A 15,818-nucleotide genomic window follows, 5' to 3' on the forward strand; every position below is an offset into this window, starting at 1 on the left:
GTTGGTTCCCTTTTTTTAAATATAAATTTCAATATAAAATAAATTCATTCGCAGGGATTGGTTTCGATGTTTTATTTAATAATCACGGACATTAATATGCTCATCATATTCTTTTGCTTCATTTTTTATTTCTTCATTGGAATGTGTGTACTGGGCTTGATTTGGCTACGCTTTAAGAGACCTAACATGAATAGACCCATTAAAGTATAAAATTGTGATCATTATATTTTACAATATTTATTTAAAATTTTTATATTTTCAATTTTCCTCCCTAAAAGTATATCTTGGCTCATAAATATTTTAGTTAATTGGATTTGAGTTTTTTTAAAAATTAAAATATAACAGCTTAATATATGTCAGGATGGATTTTTTTTAAATACACTTTTTTTTATATGAAAAAAATAAATTGAATCCAAATTTTCTTATTCAATTTTATTACAAAATTATTCAAAAGTACAACATCTTATTGCATTTCCTCTTCCTAGCGATATGTGTCTTTCTGTGCATCATGCCGTTATTGACAAATTTCACTATTATTGCCTTTGGAATAATAGGAATATTGTTGGGTAAATACCAGAATCATATATATATTTTATTTAGATTGATTGTTAAAAATTTATTTTTTTTTCTTCTTACATTTGAAAGGAATTCCTGTATATTTCGGATGCCAACGATTGAGTGCAAGCAAAAATTGTTTTTCAAGGACTAACAGTATATATTTTATATATTGCGATAAATAACATTATTTATTTATAATATAACTAAATCCTGAGTAAAATATCTATTATTTAATTTTTGAAAAATTTCTAAAGTAACCTTAGAAAAGATATAGATTTAAAGTTTACTCCTACAGAATGTAGTAAATATTCATAAGTTATAAAAGTTTTAGTTTATTTAGTCAAGAATATTTGAAACTAATTTAAATTAACTTTTGTTTATCATAGAACACATTAGTGATACTCTTCAAAAGTGTATGATGGTCATTTCTCCAGATTAGTTCAAAATTAGACACCAAAAAAATACCTCATAAAAATATTACAATTTTTTTTATAAATGGATATTATTTTCTGTATATACAATAAAATGAACAATATTTTATATCTCAGCCTATTAAACTTGATTCACATTCTTTTTTTTTGTGCAATAGGACCTTACATTAAACATAACTTTACCTTAATAGTATAACATAATTTTTCAAACAAATTAACTATTGGAAATTTTTATTTATGATTACCCTCTTAATCAAAAGAGTAAAATTTTGTAAAGCATGATCACTTCACCATTTTACCCCTATTTAGCTTATAAAAATATTAAAAGGATTATGTATATATTAAGAAATTTATAAAATCTCTCAAAAATCTTAGTGATTCATTAGTATTACTATAAATTTTACAAAACTGGGATGCTTTATCTTCTAGACTTCTTTGTATTTTTTTCGGAATTCCAGTATGATTAACTTCAATCTCCTACTTCGTTAGGACTGAATGTTAGTCAGTTATTAATTTTGTTATAATTTCGTGATTGGCCAAGTCTGCGTCCTAATTGGGACATTGTGTTTCAATATTAATTCAAAATTAACATTAAAACGCTCGATCGTTCCAATCATTTTAACATTTTTAATTGAATGTAGGGTTTATGGCTTTTATATAGGTTCTATAATATCCGTTTACTCCAACTTTAACAATCATCAGGATTATTTATTAATCAAAGGCTTTGTAAAGATCATTTTTATGGCAAACAGACTATCATGTCTAAAGTTATATTCGTTAAGATATAAGAAAAAAATGTCCTCCTATTTCAATATTATATAACAGTAACCCCAAAACAAAGGCATTTTTGAGTCCAGATAAGTATGTTTTGTCCCACGCTTCGTAACACGTTCCCAAAAGTTTATCCAATTTTATTTCTATCAATATAAACTTTATTCATTAATCCTTATAAGATAAACTATTGCATCTAAGTATTAATTAAAATATTCTAATTTATGTGTGACTGTTTGATGTTAATATAAATTTGGATATAAAAAACCTCTTTTAATAACTTGGTATTGGTAACAAAATTATCCACTAAAATTTAAACTTTTATTATATATTATAAAATTATTTTAAACTTGATACAAAAAAAATGGTTTAAAAAGAGATGATAATACTAAATAATGGGTAATAGCTAATATAATAACATTGTAATGTGAAGCAAACTGAAATTTAAAAAAAAAGAATGTTTATGATCATACATATTATATTTATAATGTAAGATTAAATTAAAAATTTCATATTACGTTCCCATTCTATCAATTTTCCAGATTTCGAATTTATTTTTAAAATAAATCTTAGTTAGCAGCTAAGCTTCTCTATTATATTACAAAATTTTAAAATATTTGTAAATTATCTCTTTACATTATTTAAAGTAAAGTATTTAAAAAAATTTCTACTTTGTACATTTCTGAAAAACTTAGATTACATTAAATTCATCTTTATTTTAGACTATTTACTTGGGTAACTTTTATATTTTGTCGAATGGTATCTTTAAAGAAAGAAAGAAAGAAAAATAAAGCTAATAACGAGAAATATAAAGAGTTCAAATATCTCATTCATTATAATATTTAGATATATTATTAAATGGCACCTATGTGTCAAATGAATAAAGATGTAGCATTAATATTTATTAATTTAAATATATAATAAACCAATAAAAAAAATTTAATTTGTAAATCGATTTAATTTTTACATCATATTGTATATAAAAAAACAAATGATAAAAATAATTTAAAATTTCACTAAAGATATAATCCTTCGGGGGTTCCCTCGTTTTTTCTATATAGAACGTTTTCTTTCGATTTTTGAAAATCTTCGTTGGTTACTTTCATTCTTCGTTCGCGTAGAGCTAGTAGCCCAGCTTCAGTGCATATCGCCTGTTAAAAATAATACCAAATTTAGTTAAGGGAGAAGAGGCATGACTATCCATAATTTTGTTTTCGTCAAAAAATCGGTTATGAATTGCATTTAACCGAACATACATTAATTTATAAAATTAATTTAAATCAAAGCTTTAACTATAATAGGTTTTAAGGAAGATGAGTTTACGTGAAAGTTTTTTTCGGGCCAGTCAATATCTGGTATATTTTGACTGGCCATATACCCTGTATTAACTGGATATTATATCTTAAGATTTCATATAGAATTGTAAGGAGCTAAGGTTAATATTTATTGATTTAAATATTCAAAATAAACCTACTTTGATAATTTTTTATGGCCACTCAAAACCTGGCCAGTTAATATTTATATATATATATTATATACCTTTATACACATACTAAACAAGACTTGTTAGGTTCTAATTTTTGAGAATAATGTTAAAAGTCTAAAGATAATATTTATACAAAATGCCAGAATTTTTTTTCGAATAATTAAAATAAAAATAAGGTGAATTTTTTTTAGAAATGAAGTACTAAAAACATTTTAAATAGATTGCTCAATTAAATAAATGGAACTTAGGAAAAGTATATGTCATAAATATAAACATCTTGACCAATTTTGAAAGAAATTGGCCGATATGATAAAAAATTAAAGGAAGAAGGCCAATATGCCTATAAAAATTGTACTTGTTAATGTATTCTTAAATAAAATGATTTACAAAAAAGATTAATACAATGTCTAGTTTGAGCAAAAAATGCTTATTCCAATAAATTAATAATGCAACCATAAAAGGTTTAATTTACAGAAAGAAAAGGCATCAAATGTTTTAGGAAATTTCTTATTGTCACTAATCTCAATATTCTAATTTTAAAAATACAACTCCCATGCTCTATGAATAATAATTTTCCTGTTATAAATTGCGCCTTAAATATTATTTAAATTTTAATATAATTATGACTTTATACCCCCTTTACAAGTAGGTAATAATTGATATTGGCATTTGAAACTTTGATCGTAAAGACCCTTAAAAATACGATCCACTTCTTAAATTCAAATGATAATCCATATCAGTATATTAAATATCAGAAATATTCCTGTTTTGTCACCAATTTCTGAAGGATTAGAGGCTTGATGGAATCCATAGATCCTATGAAAATTCGGTAAAAAGAAATTAATAGTGGTTGGTCTTCCGCATTAGATATTCTACATGGATTCGAATTTGTCTTGAGATAGATCCGATATTTAAGAGCCTCGAGGAACAAAGGTCAGCATACATTATTATAGGATATTGTTTTAGAAAACTTAACAATCATGATTGAATAAATTTTGAGGGAATCAATAATTTAAAGATAACATTTTCGTTACATCAGCATAAATTTATTACAAGAAAACAAACATTTTTACTAAACTAATTTAAAATAATAGGGAGAAAAAAAGTTTATTAATTTTTTTATCATGCCATATTATTCATAATATATATATTTTTTTAAAGAATATAGGAATTTAGTTACTATTTATGCGGATTTATAGATTTTTTTTAAAAAAAATACCGACCTTGAAATATTATATTGAACAAATAAATATGAACCTTTAAAAATACTTCATATGTACTAATTCGATCTTTTAAAATTGCAATTTATTATCATAAACAAGATTTCGAATGAACAAAAATAATATACCTTAATATCGGCCCCAGATAAGTCATCCTTGGCAGTTACCAATTCCTCTAAATTAACATTTTGAGCCAAAGTCATTCGACTTGTGTGGATGTTGAATATCCTTTTCTTAGTCTTTTCGTCTGGAACTGGGAACTCTATTTTTCTATCAATCCTACCAGGTCTCAGAAGTGCAGGATCTAAAGTTTCTATTCTGTTTGTTGCCATTATCACCTTTTGAAAATTTTCATTTGAACATATGATTAGTGAAAGTCAACCGGATTGGTTCAGTTCTGCAATCTAAAAAAAGCTTTCAGATCAAATTAAACCAAATAAAATTTAGTTTTTTCCTGTGCCAAAATAGGAGATTTTTTTGTATAGTGAAGCAGTATGAACAGATCAACTACTTATTACGTTTTTTTTAATATGGCGTCAATCAATAATTTAGTGAGTATCATTTGTGTTTGCATATTCAGTATTTATTTAATTGAGAGGGGGTAAAGGCAGTTATATTGAAATAAAAAATATTACATCAGTAACCAAATGATTATTTTTTAGCTTCATAAAGTTTTACTTTAACGTCGCCCCTGGAGTCAAATCCATCCAACTGATTCAATAGTTCCAACATAGTTCTTTGAATTTCCCTTTCACCACCACAATTAGATTCATATCTATTAAATAGATTTGTCATGTAAAATAAATTACATTTTAAAAAAATGATAAATTTAAAAACCAAAAATTTATACTTCTTAAAAACAAATGTATATAAAGAATACATTTAAATAATAATAAATCATATGGTAAACCTTTTAGTACCAACAGCATCAATTTCATCGATAAAAACGATGGACGGTGCATTTTCCTCTGCCATCCTAAATAATTCTCTGACTAACTTAGGACCATCGCCCAGATATTTTTGAATGAGTTCCGAACCAACAACCCTTAAAAATGTGGCCGATGTTTGATTTGCTACAGCGCGTGCCAGTAATGTCTTTCCTAATATATATATAAGGAGAGTACATTATAATAAAAATTGATTTTGGTGCATGTCCTTGGCCCATTAGAGATTGGCAGGTTGTAGCTCTAGCTAGCATATTTTTTATATATAGGTCAATCATATGTTTCGTTTTTAAAAATAAACATTGATTACAATGATTCATTATTTTATTATTCCAGGATTTTATTTAAAATTATTATATATTGACCATTCATGATATAATAAACTTCAGATACACCTAACTCTTCTTTAGAAAGAAATTAGTACTGTTTGAAAATCTATTGAGAGTTAAATTAAATATTTCAAAAATTAGTGAGGGGATTAATTTCCAGTGTCAACATTATTAAATTACAAATATATTGTAGGATAAGGTAATTCTTATGAAATGTTCCCATTTTCTATCAAATTGCAGTAGTAATATAGAATAATGTCAATGAAAGCAACTCATTGTGGCATTCATTTTGAGGAAAAAAAGGTTTTATTTAAATAGTTACTTAACTCAACCAACAAAGATGATTTAAGCAATAATGTACTACAATGCAACAGTTCTAATTTTGTGGGACTAGTGTTGTTAAACGGCTCATTTTGAGCTGATTTTTAAAAATGGCTAACTCAATATTTCATCTAGAATAATATTACGCAAGCCTGAAGATTTTGTTTGTAGAAGCAACAATGGTTTGGACATCTATTAGCGAAATCTCTAGGCTTAGGCAATATTTTTCTGCCTAAAATATTGAGTTAGCCGTTTTTAAAAATCGGCTCAAAGCGAGCCGTTTAACAACACTATGTGGGACAAATATATCTTAGATTATAGCCTACAGAAAGTATGTAAAAGATTAATAAAAAAATAACTCTTTTAAGGTAATTTTATTTTCAAACATTTTATATTTTATCCAGAATCAAGACTATTAAATTTAATATTGAATGATAAGTAATTTTATTCTTAAGTCATTTTGAACATTTCTAATAATGCATTTGCAATATATTTGTGTTACACATTCATTCAATTTAATAATATCTATCTTATATAATTAAATAAAAATTCTACAACTAATAAGAATGCAAAATATATTATAGCATTTAAGTGTAAAATTATACTTATGATATCTATAAATTTGATAAAATTTTGCTTAAGTTAAAATAAGATATTATGAGTTCTTATATTTTTCTGTAAATACCCCCAATTGAAAACTATACATTCCTTATAAATAACTGTTTTTTCACATTTTAAATTTATATATAATTTTATTTATATTTAATTTATTAAGTGAATAAAAAATAAGCAAAATATAACCTGTTCCAGGAGGTCCATATAAGATCACACCCTTTGGTGGTCTAATGCCCATTTCTTCATAATATTCAGGATGGGTTAATGGCAACTCTACAGATTCTTTAATTTCTTGAATTTGGGCATCAAGTCCACCTATATCTGCATAAGTTTCTTGTGGAGCTTTTTCTAATTTCATAACACTTACTAAATTATCTGTATCATCATTTAAAACTCCTACAACAGCATGAATCTAAAATGCAATATGAGATAAATATTAATATCACGTTAAGATAATTTTAACTTTATGGTTTAGTAAAACTGAACAACCAGGTTCTAACTGATCTTTATCAACAAAAGATAAAATTGTAACATAGTGTTCACTGCCTACAGATGTGGATACAATGACATGATTATCATCAATAATTTCTTCTAAAGTTCCAACAGACATTGGTGTCCCTCTCAAATCATCAACACGAGAACGTTCCTCCTAAAATATATTTATATATTATAATTTTTAATATTAAACCTCTTGTCTTTCATCTTGAGGCTTAAGCCTCTCTTGATTTCTTATGAACTCTTCTTCAATCAGCAAATAATCCATTATCCTTTCCATTCTCAATAATTTCAATTTGCATCTTGCATAAGGTATTACTAAATAAAAATATAATAACGGTATAATTTGTATACCAGTGGGTAATTTATTAGCAGCATCAGGTCCTTTGACTCTCTTTCTTCTTTTTCCGACTCTAGTTGGTAAAAGTGGTTCAAATTTTCTTCTTTTTGCCTATAATTAATAAATAAAAGAAAAACATTTCATATTACTTTATCGTCTTTTTTATCATTATTTCCTAAGTTTCCCGATTGATTTTGACCCTATATAATTAAAAATAAAAAGTAATATATTGTAAACAATACCATTCTGTAAATCTTCAAGAAATAATTTTGATAACTTTAATATCCTCTAATAAAATTATTATATACATGTAAAATCAGATTCTGAATGAGAGGTAATATATGTTATACCAGATTCTTATCTAGGCTGGGAAAATCTAGTAACTACCCTATATAAATAGAATTTTTCAATTTGCCCTATATAATAAAAAAAAATTTTAGCTGATAATTCCCCATTTTATTTAAAATTCTTTTTTTTAATATTTCTATTTTATTTCTGTTGAATATTTAATTCTTTTGTAAAAGTAATATCCAAATTTGACTCGTTATCACCAGATATTTATATATATTTTATAAATTAACTTTATATTTTTTAAATCTTTATTTATATTAAAATTGTACAAAGATTTTTATATATAAATTATAGTGATATATTTCTTAATCTTACATAAGGAGATATATATTATATTTTGGATACAACTGAATATAATTTTTTTATCTTTCCCAACACCATATTAGCATGGTGCCCCGGGTGAGGAAAAAAGGACTACAGAAAAAAAAATCTTGATTTTTCCATTTCGTTTTAATGGGAAAAATTTTACATGTTAAAATAAAAAAAATATATTCGTCCAGCTTATATAAAGATAAGAAAAAAAATTTATATTGCTTATTTCGATGTATATTAAAATTTTGAACATACCATCTACCATATACATTTGTTACTTTCTATTTGCGATAACTGGGTGGAATAATTTCGTACGCCAAACTCTGGAGATATATTTTTCCGATTCCAGAGTTTAAAAGACATGTTAAAGTGTTAGGAATTGTTAAATGGGAAATTCTATATTTACTACGAAACAAATTAATTCATTGTAAATAATAGAGGTTTTAATTGAATTTTTTATCTAAAAAATAAATTCTTTATATTCACAAAATATCGATAGTTGGTAGTAGAGATAGATTAATTTAAGTTATCCTTTATAAATTCTCTGAAAAGAGTTTCAATAAATTAAAAGGGTGAAAATAATAATAAAAAGACACCGCCGCCGAAGGCGGCGTGATTTTTTAGGGAGGTAGGCAAAGATTTTTTAAGAGGGTTTGCATCCAGTGAGGGATGCGAACCCGGCGAAATTTTAGCCCGGGTTAGGTCTAAGATTAAAAAAAAGGTGGGTTCGGTTCGGGTTTGGTTCAGCGAAATATTTTTGAATCCGGGTGTGGTTCTGGGTTTAGCTTGGGTTTAAGAATTTTTGAATTGATAAAAAAATAATCTATATTTAAATCATAATTAAAAAACTAGACATAAATTTGGTATAAAAAATAAATTTTTTATTTTATTTATAGGCATACAAAGCAGTCATGTATCAATTTTAAAAGTTTTATTTAGACGTATTTCTTTAAATTAACAATATCCAATATAATAATTTTTACTTTGACTTGTTCTCTTTAAGAATTAGTTAAAAATTAAAAATAAATGGTGTAAATGAATTTAATTGTTTATAATTTATTTACACTCCAATAGGAATCTTTGAATATAAATTTAAAAATGGCGTAAATGAATTAAGTAGTTTAAAAAATTTTAACACTTCTCTTAATTAGAAATTTAAAAATATTATAAAATCTCAATTAAATTATTAATATTTGTATTTACAATTATACAAATATCTTAATATATGATTTTAAACATTACACTGAACCCGGTTGAACCCGGGTTCAAATAAAATTCCTGGGTTCGATTCGGGTTTTAAAAATATTATAAACTCAGGTTCGGTTCGGGTTCAATTTTTTTACCAAAAACCCGGGTTATATTCTCCGGGTTCGGGTTGACTTCAAATCCCTGCTTAGAAGTGTCTTGCGTATTTATTAAAATATAAATTAAATTGTATTTATTTTAAACACTATGAAAATATTTGCCATGAAAATCTATTATACTTAAAATTTTACAAAATTATTTAGAATAAATTATATATCATTGTATGGACCACATATTATAAGCTGTTACCGTTTATGATTTTCCATATAAGTTTCCCAAACTACAAGGGGATATTACTATCATTTATATTGACCGAGTACTTAATTATTTTTTTCTAACAACACATCATCTGACTCTGTTAAGATTAATCTAATACTTTATAACTAAACAGATGATGAATATGATAAATTAGATCTTTATGCACAGATATTGATTCAGCGTCTACATGAGCGAGAGGGGTAGGAGCATCCTATTTTTTTGAGGGGATAGGATGAGTTTTTTTTTTTGGGGGGGGGGGGGGGTTTATCTATTATATTTTGAGATTTAATGGACAAAATTTATTGCTGCAAAAATTAATACCTTGTCGGTTCAGAGGGAAACTTGATCATCCTGATCAAATATAATCTTATCATTTCCTAACCGTATATAAGGTAAATCCCTAAGAAATTTAGATTTACAGAAATATTTGAGTTTATTGTATGCATCATGTAATCTTCCACCTCTCATGTCCGCATCAACCTCAAAGGCTTTGCTGGCTACGAAAATTCTTATGTCACTCCTTAAAGACCTCTGGATGGTTTTCCATAATACCCTATCGAAGCGGTTCCTACGACGAAGTTCCTCTATCAAAAGTGACGTTGATCTCGAAATCCATTCGTTCCTCATCGGGGCATAGTTATTTGTTTAGGCCCTACTTGCTTCATTGATCTGCTCTTTAAAAGACCAGCATTCTTCGACGGTTTTAGATGGAGCAATGTCCTCAAAACTAATAATCTTACCACATAAATTACGGTTAAATCTATCTTTAATTTCAGGATTTTGTAAATTTCTAACGTTTAATCTACTTAAAGTATTTGTCTGGAGGTGAGAAGTATGATTTGTTCTACCAAAGGTTCCCCAAATATTCCTGATTAGAATCTTGGCTTTAATCATTCTGTGGTCGGATAAGTTAATATTCGTTATCGCCGTAACATCTTTGAACCAGCTATGGACGTTCGATATAAAGAAATCAATTTGTGATCTAAAACTTCCCCTATAGAAGGTATATGTATTAGTCTCCCTGTGTTGAAAAAAGGTGTTTTCAATTTTGAAGTTAAAACTATCACATAGGTCAAGTAGTTTCCTGCTATCATCCCTGTTAGGTTGAACGAGAGTAGCATTACCAATTATGCCTCTGTTTTTGTATGTCTCCTCTAGACCAATTTTGGTGTTGACGTCACCTATTAAAATGATATTAAATCTCATTGGTAGAGCATTAATGATGTTTTCCAAGTCATCAAAGAAAAGTAATCTAGCTCTTCTGTTTGGAGGAACATAAATATTTATCAAAATAGTTTTCCTGAAATTAGTGTTTAAATATAATAAGCCGCATCTCTCAGAAACTGGAACAAATTTATGTACATGTATATTTTTTTATTAATCAGAAAACCAACACCCGACCAGCTATTAAGAGTGGTTCCGGAGCCATAAAAAATAAAATTGTTAAAGGACGCGGTGGAATTGCCCTGACAGTGGGTTTCTTGTATAGCAATGATATCCATATTTTCATCTAGCATGAGTTTCAGAAGAACAGAGAACTTTTCACATAAACCATTAATATTTTTTGAGGAAATAAGTAATTGTCCTTTAAGATTATACATCTCTCTGTTTCGATGTGTAAGTTTGGATCCGACTCAATTGGGTAAGCAACAAGATAAGGCAAAAATTATTGTAACAGTAAAATTAGCGAAATAAAATTTTTGTAGAAAATTATTAAAGTTTTATTTTTTTTTAATGATTTTTTAGTTCGTTTATAATCCATTTCATTTTTTATTTTTTAAAATTAATATTTTAAGGAATGTATGAAAATTGAATAAATATATTAAACAATTTTTACAATAATAATATATAATATGAAAATAAAGTAACGAAAAACCGCAAGGTACAAAAAATGAAAGTAAAAAATATATTTCTATAATTTTAAATTAATATTATACTATTTTTTAACTACAGAAATAATATTAATATCTCTGACTTTCTATTATTTTTATTCCTTATCACTATTATATAGAATAGGATGTGACTTTGAATTCAAATAATTATAATTATTTTAAATGATTTAGGCTTCCAATTAACAATCTTTGCAAGTGGACCAATACAGTTAAAAGAGAATTTTTTAAACCAAACAAATACTCATGTCTCTTCATTCCACATTTTTCAAATGATACTTTTATCCAACATCAACAAATTATCATATTCCTGGTAATTTCAATTATCAATTAAATAAATGTTTCTTATCGGATTTTTAAAATATTTAAAAGCTAAATAAGAAAATTTTTTAAACAGCATATGCTAGATCAGTGATTGGGATCTCTTCCTTAGTCATTTCCAAATATTAATTAAACTCATAGATACTAGATATAAAAACATTTTATTTCATGTTTTGAGAGAAAAGAAAGCTAAATTTAAAAATAAATATTAGTAATACCAGGGATTCGAACCGAACCCGAACCCGGAGAAGTGAACCCGGGTTTTTAGAAAAAAACTCTGAACCCGAACCGAACCTGAACCCCATTTATAAAATTTCCAAAACCCCGAACCGAACCCAAGAATTTTATTTGACACCCGGGTTCAATCGGGTTCAGTGTATTATTTAAAATCATATATTAATATATGTAAATACAAATATTATATTTTCAAATTTCCAATTAAATGAAGTCTTAATAAATTTTAAACAATTTAATTCATTTATGCCATTTTTAAATTTATTCTCGATTCCTATTGGAGTGTTAAAAAATTTTAAACAATTGAATTAATTTACGCCATTTATTTTTAAATTTTTATCTTATTATTCTTAAAGATTATTAATTAGAAGAAAATGGTTAACAAATCAAAGTAAAAATTATTATATTGTTAATTTAAAAAATTCTAAACATCTAACTTAAAAATTGTTAAATGTAGGGCAGTTTTTGTGAACTTATTAAAATGATTTTAAAATTTATATATGCTAATCATTTATTTTTGGTTCAGTTTAATTTTTACAAGATATTAATGAAGTGCATATTATAAATGAAATTAAATTTATAAATATCTCTTTTTTAATTGTGAAATCATTGCTATTTAAAAAAATTGTTCTCTTTTTATAGATTTAAGATTAAAGATAAAGTCATATTTGATAAGCATTTTACCCTTAATAAAAAAAATAGAAAAAAAATCAATATGTTCATATTGCAAAGTAAAAATGTCTGGTAATCACTTGTCAAATTTCGAAAGACACCTGGAAAGAAATCACAACAATGAATATTTAAATTATTTCAATGAAAAAACCAAATATCAGGAATTGTTATTGGCAAAAAAACCTAAAATTAATATAGAAACCTTTTTTCCAAAATAGCATATAAGTATAAATATATCATCTATTGATTTGATGAGTTCTATACTAGAACTTGTTACTGTAAATGGCCGGCCTTTATCAATTATTGAAGATTCGGGATTTCAAAGAATTATAAATCCACTCCTATCTGGGCTCAATTTAGTTATAAACAAAGAAAATTTATCCAGAACTATTAATAAAACAGCCCAATCAATTAGAGACAAAATATCAAGAGAGGTAGAAGGAAAATTAATAAGTTTAAAAGTTGATGCAGTTCAACGACTAGATAGGTCAATTCTTGGTGTAAATATTCAATTTATATCAAAGTCCATTATAAATTTGAGGACTCTTGGAATTGTAGAGCTGAAAGAGAGATGTACAGGAGAATATATAAAAGAGAATAGAATATATTAAAAACTTTACTAAAATATAAAATTAATATTCAACAAATATACATAATTACTTCTGATAATGGTTGTAATTTTTTAAGAGCTATAAAGCTCCTGCAACCTGAAACTGATTATGATATAAGGAGTGAATCAGCAGATGAGGAAAATATGGATGTAAATGTATATAAATATGATATTGATGATATACAAAATACTTTTTTATCAACTATTATATCCTATCCGATTTATAGTGTACGGTGTGCACACACTTCAGCTGGCACTTCAAGATGCTATAAAATTATCACCTATTGTGGAAACCATTGCAAAAGCTAGGAGCCTAAATTTAAAATTAAGACATCCCACTTACCAAAAGTTATTAAAAAATATGAAACTCCCTAAGCCTGTGTTAGATTGCCACAGATGGAATTCAACCCATGATATGTTAGAAAGGCTGATTTTACTAAAACCCAATATCGAAGATTTTTTTACAGAGCAATCTGATTATTTATTGACTGAAGATTGGAAAGAGATAATAACGATTGTTGAAATTTTAAAACCGCTAAAAATCGCAACCAAACAATTCCAATCTGAACGAACAGTTAACACTGACAGATTTTTATGCAGCATGGTTAAGATGCTGCATCGAACTGGAAAAAAATCCAAACCATTTTGCTCAATTACTATATTCTTGTCTTAAGAACAGAGAAGAAAGGTTTATAAAGAACGAAATTCTCTTAGCTGCCATATACCTGGGCCCAAGATACAAGGTTAATTAAAAGCTTAGTAAATTAATTATTTTAGATTTATATTAAAATTGTTATTTTATGAAATATTTAAATATAAACAATATAAATCCTTAAATATTACAGGTATTACTTAGTGATGATGATAAGATTTGTGCGAAAAAACATCTTGTCAATTTATGGAGACGAATTAAAAGCTTAACAACGCCAATTTTATCTGATGATATTAGTTCCGATGAAGTTATTGAACAAGAAGATGATTTAGAGAAATTGATAAACTTAAAGAAAGGCAGGAGAAAATACTTAAAAGAGGGCCAACGATTGCTGAGAAAAGTATTGGAACAATAATTACTGGATTTAGCGATTATATAAGATTAGATAAGAAGGAAAATATTTTGCATTTTTGGGAGTCTGCTAAGCTGGAACACCCACCCTGAATTATATATTTTATCTAAAATCTTATTTGCTGTTCCTGCAACCCAAGTTAATTTTTCATATTTTCACATATAAATACATTTAACATAGGTTAGCGTTGAAAGATCTTTTTCACATTTGAAATTCATTCTTTCACCACATAGATCGAGGATGAGTGAACAACTCTTGGAAGATATTATGCTAATACGTCTAAATAAAATTTTTAAAATTGATACATGACTATATGCTTTGTATTTTTAACTATATTTGCCTATAAATAAAATAAAAAATTTATATTTTATATCATTTATGTCTAGTTTTTTATTATGATTTAAATATAAAATTTTTTTTATCAACTCAAAAATTCTTGAACCCGAACCGAACCCGAACCAAACCCGGGTTCAAAAATATTTCCCTGAACCGAACCCGAACCGAACCCGAACCGAACCCAACTTTTTTTTTATACCCCGAACCGAACCCGAACCGAACCCGGTCTAAAATTTTGTCGGGTTCGCATCCCTGAGTAATACATTAATTAAAAAGATAATATTTTTAGGACAATAATTTATTTTTCATTATATAAAACATATTTTCCTATTTTTATTAACATATAGGTTTTCATGAATTATATGGGGTTATTTAAAATTTTTTTTGCATTTTGTAATTTATTAATTTATCTGTTCGTCCAAAAAAATAAAAAACTTTTACACAAATTTTAAATATATGTCATTTTATATATATTCACATTATTTTGTAAATTAAAGCGACATTTTTATCATGTAAAAAATATACAAATTAATTATTTTTTTTAAATGCTCCATCTTGCAGAAATTTTACTTTATTTTCTCATTATATATTATTATTACTAAAATGTTTAATTTATATGTAATTAATTTTTTACATTCATTAAAATATGAATTTTAAACAACAGTTAATTATTTTTATATTATATTTTTTGGGAAAATGTTATATATTGCAATTTATATGCGATTTAAATAAAATATATAAAAAATTTCATATATATATTAAATATTTAACGTTAAAATTATTATAAACATAGATTTATTAAATAAAGATTGCGATTTTGCAAATGGCGAATGTTTTAAAGTTATTTTTAATCGTTGGTTAATATAAGTCTATGGATATACTATTTAATGATACACTAATTTAAAAAATATTTTATTTATTTCTAATTTGTAGACAATAATGATGATTTAAAATAT

At 26.0% G+C, this 15,818-nt stretch overlaps 1 protein-coding gene and 1 long non-coding RNA gene across 2 annotated transcripts; one reads left to right on the forward strand and one right to left on the reverse strand.

Moving 5' to 3' along the window:
- The first annotated feature begins 518 nt into the window (after positions 1-518).
- On the forward strand, positions 519-1,010 carry LOC135929379 (uncharacterized). The gene is made up of 3 exons (XR_010572576.1): positions 519-566; positions 646-711; positions 945-1,010. It is a non-coding gene; the product is annotated as an uncharacterized LOC135929379 (long non-coding RNA).
- Positions 1,011-2,667: 1,657 nt separating this feature from the next.
- LOC135930409 (26S proteasome regulatory subunit 4) lies at positions 2,668-7,808 on the reverse strand. Its single transcript, XM_065467201.1, has 10 exons — positions 7,753-7,808; positions 7,660-7,710; positions 7,525-7,621; positions 7,364-7,488; positions 7,139-7,324; positions 6,862-7,087; positions 5,377-5,566; positions 5,145-5,241; positions 4,595-4,804; positions 2,668-2,911 (listed from the first exon to the last, which is right to left on the reverse strand). Exons 1-10 carry the CDS (start codon positions 7,753-7,755, stop codon positions 2,777-2,779), a joined length of 1,320 nt encoding a protein of 439 aa, XP_065323273.1. The 5' UTR covers positions 7,756-7,808; the 3' UTR covers positions 2,668-2,776.
- Positions 7,809-15,818: the final 8,010 nt, after the last annotated feature.

The sequence above is a fragment of the Gordionus sp. m RMFG-2023 genome, chromosome 5 (assembly GCF_954871325.1).
Source record: "Gordionus sp. m RMFG-2023 chromosome 5, tfGorSpeb1-WG-v2, whole genome shotgun sequence".
In the NCBI taxonomy this organism is placed as follows: Eukaryota; Metazoa; Nematomorpha; class Gordioida; order Chordodea; family Parachordodidae; genus Gordionus; species Gordionus sp. m RMFG-2023.